This window comes from Pyrgilauda ruficollis, unplaced genomic scaffold (assembly GCF_017590135.1).
Source record: "Pyrgilauda ruficollis isolate IOZ18807 unplaced genomic scaffold, ASM1759013v1 scaffold6, whole genome shotgun sequence".
Lineage (NCBI taxonomy): Eukaryota > Metazoa > Chordata > Aves > Passeriformes > Passeridae > Pyrgilauda > Pyrgilauda ruficollis.
This window is the reverse complement of record NW_024527710.1, coordinates 17,798,593-17,814,905: the sequence shown is the minus strand read 5'-3', so window position 1 is coordinate 17,814,905 and position 16,313 is coordinate 17,798,593. Positions and strand designations below refer to the sequence as shown.

At 46.7% G+C, this 16,313-nt stretch overlaps 1 protein-coding gene across 1 annotated transcript in view; it reads right to left on the bottom strand.

Moving 5' to 3' along the window:
• CACHD1 (cache domain containing 1) overlaps positions 1-11,396 on the bottom strand; it is a 91,242-nt gene extending 79,846 nt beyond the window's left edge. Inside the window, exons 1-2 of the mRNA XM_041483210.1 lie at positions 11,384-11,396; positions 9,526-9,734 (exon numbers count right to left, since the gene is read on the bottom strand). Coding sequence (XP_041339144.1) covers positions 9,526-9,734; positions 11,384-11,396 — 222 coding nt within the window. The remainder of the gene's footprint in view (positions 1-9,525; positions 9,735-11,383) is intronic.
• Positions 11,397-16,313: the final 4,917 nt, after the last annotated feature.

Below are 16,313 nucleotides of genomic sequence, written 5' to 3'. Positions count from 1 at the left end.
CCAAATAAAAATAAACAACTGGTCATTTCTATTTCTATTAAACAAGTTATCTCCTACCATGGCTATGTTGGGGTTGCTTTAATTTTGGCTTTGCAACCAGTAGTTTTAATGGAAATACAGCATCACCAGAATGTCAGTATTTAAAATTTCAGAAACCAAACACAACTTTTGGAATAAAATTCTGTGTTCCCAGTGGTGAGCTCAGCACAGCAGAGGTTCCTCTCTGCCAAGAACAGCTGCATCATCAGTGAACTGAATTTAATAACTTCAAGACCATCAAGAACATCCATCAAAGCAGCTACTGAAATGATCTGGGGATTGTAAAATATAACAGCAGCAGAATTCAAAAGAAAGAGCCAGAATAGGATCATTTATAATTAGAGCTTCATTTCAGTCAAAAATAAGAAATTAAAGAGAAGATTTCTTGTTCTCCCCAATTGCACTAATGAGAAGCTTGGCTACTTAGTGCCATCAGGTTTGGGTTTGCAACCTCCACCTTGGTGAAGCTCATCTGAAGCTAAAAAACTCTCAGAAGTTCACAATTTCCATCCTCCTCCTGCAGTGTATGTGAATATTAACTTTCTTCCATTTCTTAAATCAAACCCTCCTTCAAGGAAGACACGAGAGACTGTGTACCCAGGAATAAGATTTTCTAATTTTAATCACACAGATCAAAGACAGAAATTTACAGTTTAAAGGCAGCTGCCTGACCACAGCTGCCTACTGTGACAAACAAGCATCCTCAGTGCTTATTCCTGCCTGCTCCAGAAAGTGCAGTTTCCCTGTAAAATGCTGTGTGCAGCTGAACTCCACCAAAACAGACCAAGGGAATAAATCCCACAGCACACCTGGCAGTCCTGGCCACTGGCAAAAGGAATCAAAGAGAATTCTGAAATTCATATTCCAGACAATTCCTTGGGCAAACAATGTGCCCAAGGAAGTTGAACTACCTACAGCTGTCGCTTATTTAAATTAAATATCCTTTCATTGTTAAAACTGCTAAGTGTATTAACCTCAAATTACAAGCATGTCTATTTTTATCTTTCTGTGCCTTCCACACCACACAAAAATCCTGTGTCCAAAATACTGGTTTGGTCCCTCTGGAACACATCTGTCCATGAGGGTTTGACCAGACTGTTGCCAACTAGAAACAGAGAATAGAGGGGGAAAAAAAAAGGCCTTTTTTTTTGTTTGTTTGTTGTTTTTTTTTGCAGCTTCAGCTTCCAGTAACAAAATATGAACTGCAATTTAGTATCCACAGACTGGAAGTGGCTTTTCCTCCTCATTTCACACTCCTTGCAATGATGGGAGATCCTGTTCTTTCTTATTCTCCCATTAGTTTTTATCAAAAGTCAGAAATCCCGCATGATTTCAACATTGGAGAAAAGAGAAAAAACAATCTGTTAATTCACTGACCACGAACAAGGCAATAAAAATATCCTGGATGTGGCCTCCTCCTGCACCCACCTCCCACCAGCAGCTGCCCTTGGGTTGGTTTGCAATGGACAGGCAACCACTGAAAGCAAAACTTACTGTCTGGAAAATTTACTTCTGCTCCCACAAAATGCACAATTCCATAGCCACGCCAAAGAAACCATTGTAGGGTATTCCCAAAAAGCTCTCCCGGCTTCCAGCACATCCAATACCTCAGCAGCCCAAAAAGCCTCACATCACTCATTTTTCTCTTCCAGTACAAGACCATAATCCCAGTTCCTGGGTTTTGGGAAGCATCAGGAGCTGAGCCATCATCCCATGCTGGAGCAATCCCACCTGACACAGCTCCAGGAATGGTCCCTGGGCAGGAGGAGCAGCTCTGCTGGCACCCCACAGCTCTCCTCAGCTGCAGCACTGCTTCACCAGTTCCCAGTTTCTCATCCGTGTCACGAGCAGGACAAGGAATCACCACTGGCAGGGGGGAGCACAGAGCTGAGCTCCTGGGGAAAGTGCTCTGATTTGGATAAAGCCCAGACCTCGTGCTAACTCCCCGCCCATTCCAGTGCCCAGTGCTGCTCTGACACTCCTGCCCCACACAGTTTGGGGTTCCTCTCTTTTCCAACAAACAAAAGCTCTCCTGGCTCTTCCTGTGCCCTCCCCAAGGGCTGGGAAGCCCTGTCCAACCTTGGCTCAGAGCCTGCTCCAGGCAAACAGGCTCCCACTGCAGCTATTGCTGGGAGCCTGTCCCCTCTCCCCCAGCCCACCACCACAAACACCTCCTGGGTTTTGTCTGATACAAGTCCTGAGGTGAAATACAGCCCAAAAGGAAATGTTTCTAATTCTTCCCTTGCTGAAAGGGAGAGAAGCAGGGTGTGAGCAGGGCCAGGGAGGTCACGGGAGCACCTCAGCCCTTTGCTGTGGTACCAGCACATCATCTCTGCCAAGCTGAACTTATCTCCACGTGCACTTTGGTGTGAAATCCCCCAAAAACAGCACAAAAACAACCCCACCCGGGTGAACACACCAGAAATTCTGCTTAAGGCGTTCCAGCTCCTAGGAACTTTTATGGCAACTTCCAGATGTGTCTATTTTGAAGGGTTTTTTTCCCCTGGCCTCATTCCCACCTGTGACAAGCCAGAGTATAGCCAGAAATTCCTACAGCATCGCAGGGATATGTGCAAAAGAAGGTCAAAACCGGACAGGGAGCACTGGCTAGACAGTTCTGCAGACATGCCGAATGGAAAATTACAGTTTTTTATCCAAAAGGTGGAAGGAGGTTCAAAGCAAACAGTCCAAGTTGTGCAAATCTGTGAGCTCAGAGGCCAACAGCACCACAAAAAGCTGGTTTTATCAGTTGCTCCTGGCTGGGAAGCTGCTAAAGGGAGATGTAATAGTTTGCTTTTACTAATTATTGTAATTGTGCAAATATACTTTTGCAAAATCTCTTGGGAGACTCTCCATGGAGGCAGTTGATAAAGTGACTCCATTAACACTTTTCCTGGGATTGGAAATGAGTGTTCCTGATTTGTGGCACCAGGATTGTTTCAAAAGCCAGCTCAGATTTTCACTGCTAAAGCAGACACATAATTTCATCCAGATTTCTGCACAGGGTAAGAACACACAGAGCACAAGATTCAAGCAATAACTTGGCTTGTGTTTTATATCAGAAAAGGAAAATTTCCATAACAGACATTGCATAAGCAGTAGTGTTTTTATACTGTTTTTCATGGAAAAGAGAACACACGGATATCCTTTCAGATTTCATCAAAACTGCATGGTATTGAACAACAACAAGCTACAGGAAAATTATGATTGAGGAATGCAGGCTCTCTACATTTTTATACTTTATTCTGCACTAAACCTACAATATAAGAGCTATTAATCAAAACCTCAGCAAAATTTCTGACCTACAAAACAAAGATTGATGCATCAGATGGGTCTCTAAAATTGCAATTATTAAGTTATATTATTCATCTACAGAAAAAAAATTAGAAAGAAAAAAAATTACTATTTTCCTATTCAACTGCATCAAAACAAATCATTCCTGGGCCATTATCCAACCCTTATCTAGGAAGCACTGCCATTTCCAGGTTCACAGAGACCCAAGCTCAGGTAGCCCCAAATCCCACTTCCATCTGTGGAGTGCCCCAACAATGGAAATAAACAAAATTTGGGGTACTTCCTAAGAGCTGGGCAGTTCCATACACGAGGGCACTGAACTGACAAGGCTCCAAGCATTTCTTGGCCAATTCCTCCCCAGAAACTGACAAACAAAAAAATCCTGTTTATACTTAATTCTCCCTTTTAAAACACAGATACAAAAGAAAAACTGGGAAACAGACACACAAGAAAACTTCCTATTTTTTTTTTCCAATTCAAACACATCTTGCCTCTCTGAAAGAAGAGAATTTCTCGATGTTTTTTACAACAAAAATTAGGATTTTTTCTCCCCAGTGCCTGGCCAGGCTATGACAGCAGAGCAGCTTCTCAGGCACTCCAAAAAAAAAAAGAGTGCATTTCCTTGTGCGCCTTCCTTGTGTTATCAGCCCTGCCACAGCTGAGATCCCCAATCCTTTCCCAGAATATCTGAATTCCTGCTGTCCCAGGGACCGCGGGATCCTCGGGCACAGCTCATTATCTGCCAGCCCACCTTGCTGCTCCACATCCCAACTTTTATCTGGCCGGGCCAGCTGCATTCCCGGTGTTTGAAGTGGAATGTCAGCCTTGGCCGATGCCACGGCACTAAGGATGCCCCGACCCTTTGAAGAGAGGACTCAAAGCCTAATTAAAAATTCAGATTTGGTTTGCCCTTCCACCAGGACCTCTCGCTGTCTTTTGGAAATGTTTCATGGTAGGAAAATAAAGGAATATGTGTGGAAAAGGATAAAAAACTTGGGCTGTCAGAGAGCCTCGGATAAAGCTGCTGTAGCTGGATTCAAACTAAGGCATAATCATGGAAAACAGATGAGGTTTTGCTCCACTGGTTTCTGCTCCGTAATTATTACTACAGCACACGCTTCTGCCAAATAATATTAAAATAACCCAAAAAGGTACAGTTGAACGCTTAACAGCCTTCCTTACTTATGGGTGTTTTTTTGTATTTCAGCTTCACAAGATGAAAATAATAGGAAAAAAAAAAAATAAGCAGGTTTTTGTGCTGAGGGTGCACAAGGTCCAGGTTTCAGAGCTGGAGGATGTGGGGTTTTACACCACTTGCTGTGCAAGTACCTCACAGTCAGCACAGATTTATTAATAAAGACCCATCAAGAGAAATGGAGAAATGTGTGAAACCCCTGATTTCAGAGATAGAGGACCACCGTTCTGCCATTTAAACTGGTCTGCAGGACAGCTCAAAATGGGATTTATCTCTTCTAAGTAGTAAATCCATTAGCATAACCCAATTAGAAAAAATAAGTAATGCTGTGTTCTGTCAGCACTCATTTTCAAAAGGATTGAAAAAATGGACAGTTCTGGTGACTCCAACTCTCTGCCATTACCCAAAAATCCTCAAAGAATGTGGATTTTTCAGCCCATATAAACCCTTGGACATGTCTGTGTCTCCGTGTTGTGCTTGTCTGAGCACAATCTGTTCTTCTTGAAAAACATATGGCCAGACAAGCTATTAGGGAGATAAATAAATAAAAAATATGCTTGCCAATCAACCAGGAGAAGCCATACTAAGCTGTTATTTTACACATCACCGCATCACCTGATGTATTAATATATTATTGTTTGCACAGTATTAATATTAAAAATAAACAGGGAAAAAGTGACCAGCAAACTGCTTTTTCTTCAGATTCAAAATGCATTTTTTTAATTCCAGCCCCCAAGATCAGAAGCAGACAATGAGAAAGGGCTGTGCTTCCTTCTCAGAGTAGGAGCTAAGGATTAAGATGGCAGAGCTGCCTTCACAAGTATTCGAGGCCCTCTGGGCCTACAACTTTTGTTACTGTCTGGCTGGAAACATCAACATGCATTTTGGGAGTTATAGAGGCATTTAATGCTTTTCATCTTCAAAGCATTTCTTACTCCTTTCAACTCTGGCTGCAAGTATTATATCCCTGTTTTGGAGATGGAAACATTACCTTGACCCACAATATCAAAATATATTCCTCACCTCACCCAGAGCAGATTTAGAGGATTAAACCTCACCAAAACCAAACCAACCACTCGCAAAAGTTCTGATTTATTCTTTTCCTGCCTTCGCCTCCCAACTAAAGAATTTCAGTTGTTTCAACCAACAACCTACCCTGTAATTTCAGGCAGGCCAGAGAAGCCGGGATCAGATGAGCCAGGTAACAGCCATGGTGAAACTCCACCCACAGACCAGGTCATGCCACAACCACCAATTTAGTCATAATTTTAGTAAAAGAAGGCTCTTAAATTTAATTAGTGCTGAGTGTCAGCTCTGCCCAGGAGAATATATTCCAGGACTGTCACACAAGCAGTCATTGACCGAGCTGCAGCCCTTGGGAAGCCACGCCATGGGATATTGGGAGTTTGCTGAGGAACGGCAAGAACACGGAGCTGGGACTGCACACTGCCCCCCAAGGATGCAGCCTGCTGCCAGAAGCGTTCCCTGGAATGACAGGGATGCTGCCAACGTGCTCTGGCTGCCGAAAAACAAAGGAACAGTTACAGGTGACTATGGTAGAGCATAACCCACAATCCCTCTCCAGCACCCTCCGTCCCACAGGAGGGAGAGGAAGGGAGGAGATTGTGGTGAGGTTGTTTCTGCTTGATTTGGGAAATCACTCTGGGCAGAAACAAACAGATCACCTCTTCTGCTCAGGGCAAAAATCCCTGTAAAGATGTGAATGTACACGCCACTCACACCCCAGGACGTGGAAGGGAAGACACAGAATATTAAGACACAGCAACATCATTAACTGGGGGTTTGGCAGAACTGCCAAACAGAGGGGGAACAATAATTAATCAGAGCAACCGAGAAAATCAGACAACTGATGAACTTTCAATATTTAACCACTCCTGGAAAAAGAACAGAGGCAGACACTCAGGAACCCACACACACTGCACAGCCCAGCACGTGTTCTCACTAAGGGAATCCCTGGTACGGTACAAACACGTATATTCTAATTGGAAATTTAAATAAGAAACTCTTAAGCTGCTGTTCAACACATCCAGCAAATGATGCAACTCACGAGTTGTCACCTACACTACATGATCCTCAGCTGCTCTAGGCAGTACCATTCAAGGAATAAATTTATAAATGAAACCAGAGCACTTGCACGGCCGAGGAAACAAAGCACTCCCAAAGGTAACAGTCAGACACTGCCCTCGTGCAAGTCTCTGGAAATAGAAAGCAGTGGTGTGAGTGCCAAAATCAATTGTCACACTGGTGTGCCACCAGAAACCTCTCCCATCCTCAGTCTGCCTGTAGCTTCAACCTCTCTTCCAGCTGTACCTCACTCCTCTCAACAATGCAAAATGATGTGATTTTACGAGAAACACTCGGTCCTCACTGCTGCAGGAGCAGTGCCATGAAGCACAGGTAGAAGGAGAAGGTACCACAGGAAGGAGACACCACGCAGAGAAGGAGCTGCTTCACAGCACCGCCAGCGCTCCCGCAGAAATCTGATCTATTTCATATCCCACAGCCTCCACGCTCATTACTCCCTGCCCCTTCTCACAGGCATTTAAGGCTCACAAATTCCATCCTTCTCCTCTTACCTCGTCCACTTGCTGCTCTGGTGTCTGCTCTGGAGACTCCAGCTCATCCTGCCTTCCTGCACTTACGGAGGCTCTGTCCACACCTTCCTCTTTTCCCAGACTCAAAACACACCCAACCAACCTCTCACCTTCACTCTTCTGAAGCATTTCCACCTGCTCCCGCACTCATTGGATGCTTCCTCCCCACCTCCAGCTCAGACCGACCCTTCCTGCAAAGCCCTCTGGTGACACCACCTCCTGCCTGTTAGCAGGATGTGCAGATGTGGGAGCCACAGCTGGCAAGGGCCAGAGCGTGGGGAGAGCACGCAAGGGAAGCATTAAATCCTGCCACTTCCTCCTCTCTGCTTTATGAAGCGAAATAAAACTAGCGGCTGGATATCAACCCTTCCTCCCACCACCACAGCTTCCCCTCACCAGTCCTGATTTGGGGCCTGTCACCCTGTAAACCAGGACAACACTCTTGGATTTGTACCCACTTAAAGCATGGGAGTGTTCTCACTCTCCTTCCAAAATCTCACACCTTCCTTTTGTCTTTTCTGCAGACACAACCTGTTTGCATCATCCCAAGCGTCCCCACTGTGGCACCTGGCACCAGGTGCTCACCACCACTCACCAACAGCCCTGAACAAACAGAAAAAATGGGGAATTCTGTGCCAGCTACACCCAGCTCTGCCTGAGCAGGCTTTGGAGATTTCAGCCCTAAAACCAAGTGAGAAGCACAGGCTGCAGTGACACATGTCATAACATTTTTTATTCTACGGTAGGAGGTCAGCAAAAAAAGCTTCTAAAATCAGGGGAGGTTTGTTCCCACCGGTTTTTAATCTTAAACAGCTGTAACAATGTTCCAGGGGGGAGCAAAGGACAGGCTGGGCATTAGCGTGATGAGAGTTGAGACAGTCAAAATATGAAGCATATAAAAATAGAGCTGCGTATGAAAAGGGTTTCAGTTTAACTACCAGTTCCACCACATTGAATTACTTCAGGGCCTTAAATATCCAACTAATAGTAAACAGAATTTTAACATTATTTGCATCTCCGTGCACTGGCATCCAGACTGTTCCCGAGCTCGGATCATCGGTACAATTCTTGGAAAGAAAACCTGGCTCATCCTATGGTTAATTCTTGTAACAATGTATATTTTTATGAGCTGCTTTTCCAAATACAACAGACGTTGAGGTGATCGTATTATAATTTTTTTTTTTTACACCAGAAACGGATTTAGCAACGCAATTATACTGCCTTAATTTGCATTAACAGAGACTCCACCAAAGCAAAGGATTATGCTTATGTCTTTTGAGGGGAAATATACACATGCGTATGCACGACAGAAGGGAAAAAAAGGGACTTCCTTGAATTCAGTACATCAATAATGCACCTTGTTAAGTGAAGTCATTTAAATCCGCGTCTTCTCAGCATCAAGGACAAGAGACAGCTCAGTGTTTGCCCGGACAAAACGAGCCCTAGGAGGCCGCCCAGCACAATGATGGTCCAGAGGTGAGAGAATGCAGCCAGTTTAGAGAAGATAAAAGGCCATTTGGGTAGAGACCCCCGCTGATCCTATGAAAGTGTCTCCTTTTCAGTTTGGGAGGCTTTTAAAACTGCATTTGCTACTGACCATACCTTCCCCTGAAAGGCGCCTGGGATCCGATTTCACTTTTCCCCCCCTCCAGAGAGGGTCGGCAGCCGCCGGCTGTACCGCAGGTACCAGCGCTCCCTGCAAGTCCCACCAGCCCCTGGCAGAGCACCCCGCAAACAACACACAGCCCGGGCACCGGGAACAGCCTTCCCCCGAATGCAGCATCTGAACAAACTCCTCTGGCCGCACTCTGAGGCCGGGAACCATCGCTTCCCCCGATCGCCCCGCAGCTCCTGCCCGCGGGATGCTCGGCCGGGACCGGCTCAGCCCCGAGCCCCCCGCCCGGAGCTGCCCCGGGCCACGGCGGGCTCAGCCCCGAGCTCGGGCTCGGAACCTGAGGCGGTTTTGGCTACTACTATTCTGTAAATCGCAAATAAAACAAGAAACTGCCCGTGCCCCGCCGCTACGGCCCCGCTCGCCTTCGGGCGGGAGGCACTGCGGGGAAGCGGGGCCGGGGAGAGCCGGGGCTGAGGGGAGCGGGGCCAGGGAGAGCCGGGGCTGAGGGGAACGGGGACTGGGCTGAGGGGAACGGGGCTGAGGGGAGCAGGGGCTGAGGGGAACGGGGCCGGAGGAAGCCGGGCAACCCGCGCAGGGAGGAGGGAAAGTTTGCGAAGAAGAAAAGAACCGATGGAAGAAAGAAAGAAAGAAAGGAACGGAGAGAGAAAGGGCAAGACAGGAATCGGGAAGAACGTGTGGAGGAGGGAAGGGAAGGAAGGAAGGAAGGAGGGAAAACCAGGCGAGGCGCGGGCCGGGCCGGGCCGTACCTGCATGGTGACGACCCTCAGCTCCTCGGTGGCGAGTTTCCTCATCTGGCTGGCCAGGACTTGCGCCTCGTCCAGGATGGAGAACTCCGCCTCGGCGGCGCCCAGCGCGCACAGCAGCGCCAGGCACAGGAGGCCGAGCGGCCCCCGGTCCCCTCGGGCAGGGGCAGCGGCGGCGCGGGGCTGCAGCCGAGGCGTCTGGGGCCGCCGCGCTGCGGGCGGGGGCCGGGCCGGGCCCCCCGCGCCAGCCCCGCCCCGGAGGCCGCCGTGCCCCCGGACCGGGCGGGGGACACGGAGCTGGGATCGGCCGCGAGCGCCTTCCGAAGAGTCACCGCTCTGCCTCCTTTGATTTTTTAAAATCTTTTCAAACTCTCTTAAAACTTTTTTTCCCCCCCTTTTATTTTATTTATTTTATTTATTTTATCAGTGTTCAACGTCTCCTTTCGCAACCCCGAAAACGAAGCCATCCGTGCCCGGCCACGGCACCGCCCGGCGCGGCCTCGTGTGGAGCAGCGAGCCTTGGGGAAATGTTTGTAGTGCAACTGACATGGGCAATAAACAAATAAATGAATGGAAGGAACGGCGGCAAACACACAGCTGCGCTCCCTGGAAGAGCAACAGGGATAAGGCGACAAGCCGAGATATCTGGAGAAACATCTCCTTTGGGGCAGGAAATCAAAGAATCATTGAATGGTTTGGGTTGAAAGACTTTAAATCCCGTTCAATGCCACCCCTGCCATGGCAGGGACACCTTCCCCTGTGTCAGGCTGCTCCAGCCCCAGTGTCCAGCCTGGCCTTGGGCACTGCCAGGGATCCAGGGGCAGCCACAGCTGCTCTGGGCACCCTCCCAGTGAAGAATTTATTCCTGATTTCTAATCTAAACCTAATCTCCTTCAGTTTAAAGACATCTCCCCCTTGTCCTATCACTGTCCTCTTGCAAAAAGCTGTGTTGATGCCATGTGCACAAGCACACGACAAGCGCTGCATCCAGTGACCTGTAGCAGCATATCAAAATCTAGAATCACAGAATAAGTAAATGGGAAAAGACATCCAAGACCATCAAATCCAGCTAAGCCATGTCCTCAGGTGCCACTTCCACTCCTGACCATCAGGAACCAAGCTGCAACATCAGGTTGTGTTAGAAAAACCTCAAACAAGGAAAAAATTTTGGACCTGGAGGTACTACCCAGCAATCAACAAGCCCAAGAAGCCAAACACCAGGCCCACACAAAACACACACCCGCCAGATTTATTCTTCATTAATTAACACTTAATAATTGTGCAGGTGTAGATAATGTTTAAATAAATCTGGCCTGTAGAGACACAATGGCTTCAATAACCCACATGCACAGGTACATTTTTGAGAGTCCTACCAGAGCCACTTGTGTCCTGTGGCAGTAAATTCCAGGAGTTAGCAATTCATCCAAGCATTCATGCAACATATTATTTACTATAATCATATCCTATTGCCTTGAAATGTGGTTTCTATCTGCTTTAATGGTTGATTTTTTTGACTTCTCCCAGGTGCTGGTGCCCACAGGAATTCTTCATCCCACATTGTCAAGGATGGGAGCTGAGACCTGAAGCTTGCTTCTCCCAGCAGCATCTGCTGGCATCTCTGAGGGACATCAGCAGAACTCTCTTTCATTTGATTTTAATAAATGAAATAGAATTCTTCTGTGCAAAAGCTGCATCAGCTTATCCTTGCCTTTTGTTCATTTAGGTGATTTATGAGCCCAATATTATTTATATGTGTACTTATTTATATTTGTGTATTTTTAATCAATATTCCTGAGAATCCTGGTTTAGCCAAAGCAATCCAAACCCAAAGGATGCCTCTCAAAGCTGCCCTAATTGTTACCTTGTATTTCCATTGCTGAAGCAGTCTTTGCTACTTGAAAGTCAAGGATTTTTTCTTTCCATCATGCTGAAGCTTCTGGACTTCTGCTGGAAAATCTTCCCTGGGTCCAAGTGAGAGGCAAAACAGCCAAATTCAAGCTTAGCAGTGGTCATTTTCATATTATATTTTACTTTATTTTATTAGATTCACCAGTGTAGGACACAAAGGTTTAGACAAGTGGTTTTTCAATATCCTGGCTAAACCACACTTTTAATTTTTTTTTATTTTATTTCTAATACAGCTGCATGTTTGAAAACTTCATATCTGAACTTTGTTACATAATTAATAATCAAATCAAGGTCTCAGCCGGAGCTCAGTCAGTAGCCAGCTGCATTTGGAGCTCCAAGGATTTCCAAGTCATCCCATCCCTGCACCCCACCACAGGGTGAACACTACAAATAGAGTTTTTTGTAAGAAACTAACCCCAGGAAATGAATGAGGCAATTGTCCTTGGGCTTCCAAAGCCCCAGGATGCTGCTGGTGGCGAGGGAACCGCCTGAACAGGTTCCACATTTTCCTGCACAACCAAAACTCACTGACTGCAGAGCCCTGGAGGCAGACCCGGGCTCCTCCTGGAGTTCCCATGTGCTTCCTGCCTCCTCTGCCTCCCTGGAGCAGCAATCCACAGAGGAGGGAGTTGTTCCAGGATGTGGGAACCAGACCCGATGCAGAATTCCAGCCCAGGGATCCACCACTGGGGTGTTTCTAAACCAGCTGGGCTCGTGCTCACTCAGTGCCACATGACAAAGTGCTGAGGGAAAGAGAGGAAAAATCTCTCTCCAAAGTGCCAAGGGGGAAAGAGATAAAGACAAAACCCCCAAATTGAGATTCTGTGGTCTTTGGATGTGAGTTAAAGCTGCCAATTCAGATATTCTGGTGTTTGTCACCTCCTCAAACCTGGTCTTTCAGGGCTGTGGATTAAATCTGTCTCCTCCTATTATAGAATCATGGAATTGTTATGGTTGGAAAAACCTCTAAGATCATCAAGCCCAGCCCCAGCTCCATGTTCACCATCCTCCAGTGCCACATCCACACATTTTTTGGACACTTCCTGGCATTGTGGCTCCACCACTGCCCTGGCCAAGCTTTATCCATGAAGAATTTCTCCTGCTACCTAATCTAACCTCCCCTGGTGCAACGTGAAGCTGTTTCCTCCCATCCTGTTATTTTGCTTTGGAATAAACCCTGGAGAAGAGGAGGATCCCCCTAGCTTGGCTTGTGGCATCCCAAAATTGCAGTATGTGCTGCTGTGGGCTGGAGAGGGAAAGGACCCAAAGGACAAAGAGCTGAAGGCTCTGCTCTGCTAAAAGCATCAAAAACTCAGACTGCAAAATTGAGGCCAGGCTTGAAAAACATCCCTTTTTCTTTTGGAGAACATGGAAAAAGAGCTGGAGTGTCAGTGCTGGAGTGTTGGGAAGAGGAGGAACACATGTCAGATATAAATCCCAGCCCCATGGTGGGAGTAAACTCGCTCTGACATTAGCACAGGCAGATGCCAAGCGGGTCAGTCAGGAAACAGAGCAAGTGGGATGGCTCTGGAATAGCTGGAGCACGCAATGGCCCTCCAGAAAAACACTATTCCTGTAGGGAATGACTCAACATGGCTTACTAATGGTGTATACCCTCTGCAGGGATCAGGATATTGCTGGTGCATCCTCTCCAGTTGCTCTGCAGATAAATATTTCATTTCTGCTCTGAAATTTAACTGTAAATACAGATCCACATGGATGCAGAGGTCTCTTCTCTCCCCAGGCTGCTGTGCTTCCTTCACTCCCTGGCACATCCCTGTACTCTCCCAGCAAATTGGGAGCCCCACATGTTGAAAAAATGTGAGCTGACCATTGGAAAATCCCCTTAAAATGGACACTTATTTATGATACTGACCTTCAGGCCCACGAGCAACACAATATACACTCCAGAAGGTTATCAGGTAGTTATAAGATAGTTTGGAATAATGCAATAATTTGGAAAAATAAAATAGTTTGGAAGCCTCACAGTTCCTGCCCAATCCTCCTCCCAGTCCGTAGCCTGTCCCTAAACTGCACATCCAGAAACCCTCGTAGGGATGGAGCAACTCCCAGGCCCTCACCAAGAAAGGAACTGAGGAACTCTTTGTGGCTCTCTGACCTCCAAGCAAAGGCTAAATTTACTCCTTTGGTATAAATCCAGGATAAAAATAGAGAAAATGAAAGTTTGCATGAGACTACTACTTCTTGCTTTGCTGCAATTCTTGCCCTGCATCGTTTCCCAGTTCACGTGCTTTATTTTATTTTCTGATCCAACCCCTTTTCAATTTGCCTTAATTTGATTGTGGCCATCAGCACACAGGCCAAGTCTGAGGGCTTCGTTTCCCCATGTCGATTTTCATGTTTAGTTTCCCATCCCTCTCATTATGCCTCTAAATATTTCCTCTGGAAGTTACAGTTTTGTGTTAGTTTTGGCTGCAGTTCTTGCTTCCCCAGTAAGTTTGATCTTTGCTCACTCCTGAGAGTTACAAGTTGCACACTGGATTAAGCCAAGGCTAGCAACTCTAATTTGTGGATTTAGGGTGGAATTCTTGGATTTAGGGTGGAATTTTTCAAGTAGCAATTGATTCATGCATCTGGAAGCTGCTCCTCTAAACCTTGTTTTCTTCTATGCAGATGACAAACCATGTTATACAGCAGAAATAACAGTTCCTTGAACATATTTCATTAACTGGGAAGGCACCTGTGTAACTGTTTTTAGGTGTACACTCTTACAAGCACCCATTTTCACAAGTATCATGTGCTAGAGTCTGTAAGGCTTGAAAGAGCTCTGCCCAGCCTCTGCTCCAGGGCAGCCTGCACAAGGCATCAACTCCAAGTTTTATCTCCTAAAGCAACATCTGCCCACTTAATCAGTCATTGCCCTGCAGATTACAACCAGCAATGAAAATGGAAAAAACGCCGTGGTCCCTTCCCTCTGCATCAAGTTTGCCTGTGAGAGCATTCTTTCCACAGCACCATCATCACCAGATAATATATTTAATATATTTAATGAAAGCCATCACGTGTGTGGTGTGGGATTTCAAAGTGAGCATTGTGCCCAGCTGCACAGCTCAGGACTGGGAAAACCTGATGTGAGCAGCAGGGCTGCAGCACAGAATCCCTGCTGTGGGCTCTGATTTTACACTGAATTTTATCCTAAATATCCTAGGGATGATGGAAGGGAGAAAACAAACTTTTTTGAAGGGAGTCTTCAAACCCTCTGCATTGCAGGGCTGAAATGTTTAAGCAAGAATTAAACACAGGGAGAGGCAGAGGCCACGAGGAAGAGGGAGGCAGATGAAGGGCTTGGGGTGGTTGCTGGAAGTTGATGGAAGGACCTGAGGGTCATGGTTTGCTGCTCCTGCAGGTCCCAGAGAGAGAAAATGGAAGGCAAATCCAGAAACTTTGGAGCTTTCTGGTATTCCAGTAAGGAATTTACAGGTATTTTCTTACCTGTCAGTTATGTGGGGTCTGGGCACAAGAACATCGCACTTCTTTAATTTTAGGATAATTTGGAAAATGTTTCTAAAAATAGCATTAAATGCCTTCTCTTTTCTTTCCTTTTTTTTTTAAACTTGTTTTTAATTTCAGTGTCATTTTGTACCTGCACTGGACTAGGAGCACATTTCCCTCAGCTGCAGATGCTCAGGAACCACACATGAACTTTGATGATATATGAGCAATAGTTTTCCAGAGACTCATAATTTGGCTAAATTTGGATTTTCACAGGTGTTTCACAGGAAGGACACATTCTTGGCCAGTGTGGCAAAACTTAACCAATCTCAGCCTCTCTCTTTTCTCAACAAAACAGCTTTGTTTTTTTGTTGTCTACAGCCTCACTTGGAGAAATGGCTGAACCTTTCAGCACAAATATCTCTGAAGTGAAAAATAGCTCGGAGCTTTCCAGCACAAATAGGGGAAAAAGAAACACTACCCAGCCTGCAAACCTGGATCTTATCATTGGGAAATGGCAGGCAGCCTTGGGAACAGGCACTGCTACGGGCAAGATTTGTCATAATTCTGATACTCTAATCTCTTTATCTTCCTGCTGCATCTCTGCTTTTATCTTCGTGTTGATGCCGTGGAATTCATGGCAGCATTTTTATTTTTTTGTTTTTCCTTTTGCTTCATGCTGGAAATTGGAATGGCTTCATTTTTCAGATCTGGGTAAAGCATGGTGTGCCTTCTACGCTGTCCTGGGCTCAGGGCTTGGGATGAGGTGTAATTATCCTTTCCTTGGCTGGGGAACCAGCTCCTGATGGAGCACAGAGCACTGAGAACCTTCTAAGGGCACGAGGGGACCAGGAGTGTCACTGTCACCACGAGATGGGGCGGATGGAGGCATCTGTGGTGACAGGGAGGACGTGAGAGCCACCCATCCCTCCTGGCTCCTGGGAAACTGGATCTATCCCAGCTGTCCTGGCACGGGAATTCCTTGAGGTCCCTCAGCTGAATGTCCCTGCGCTTGCTGAGCAGACACTTGAGTCACGATATTGCTGCTATAAATATCCCTGTCACCCTGAGCCCGGCTCCTGGGGACAGGGATAACTCCTGCTAGACTCCTGATATGGCCTGTGGAGCACTTGGGAAGGAGGCTGGCAGATCTTTGTCTCCCAGAGCACGCTCTCTAATTAGACAGGGGAGGAGGCAGCGTTCCCTGGGAGCCATCCCCACGCACTTGGAATTCAAATCTCCCAGCTCCAGCACACAAACAAAGCTTGGGAAGAGCTGTCAGCAAGCAGGGAGAGCGTGTGGTCTGACAGGTTCCACCAGCCTGGCGGGCTGAGGGATGAGCCAGGCATGGAGGAGGTTGGTGAGGAACATTCCAGGGTGCTCAGCACCACCTGGGTCTCTCTGTCTCCATCTCCTGCTGTCCTGGGAAG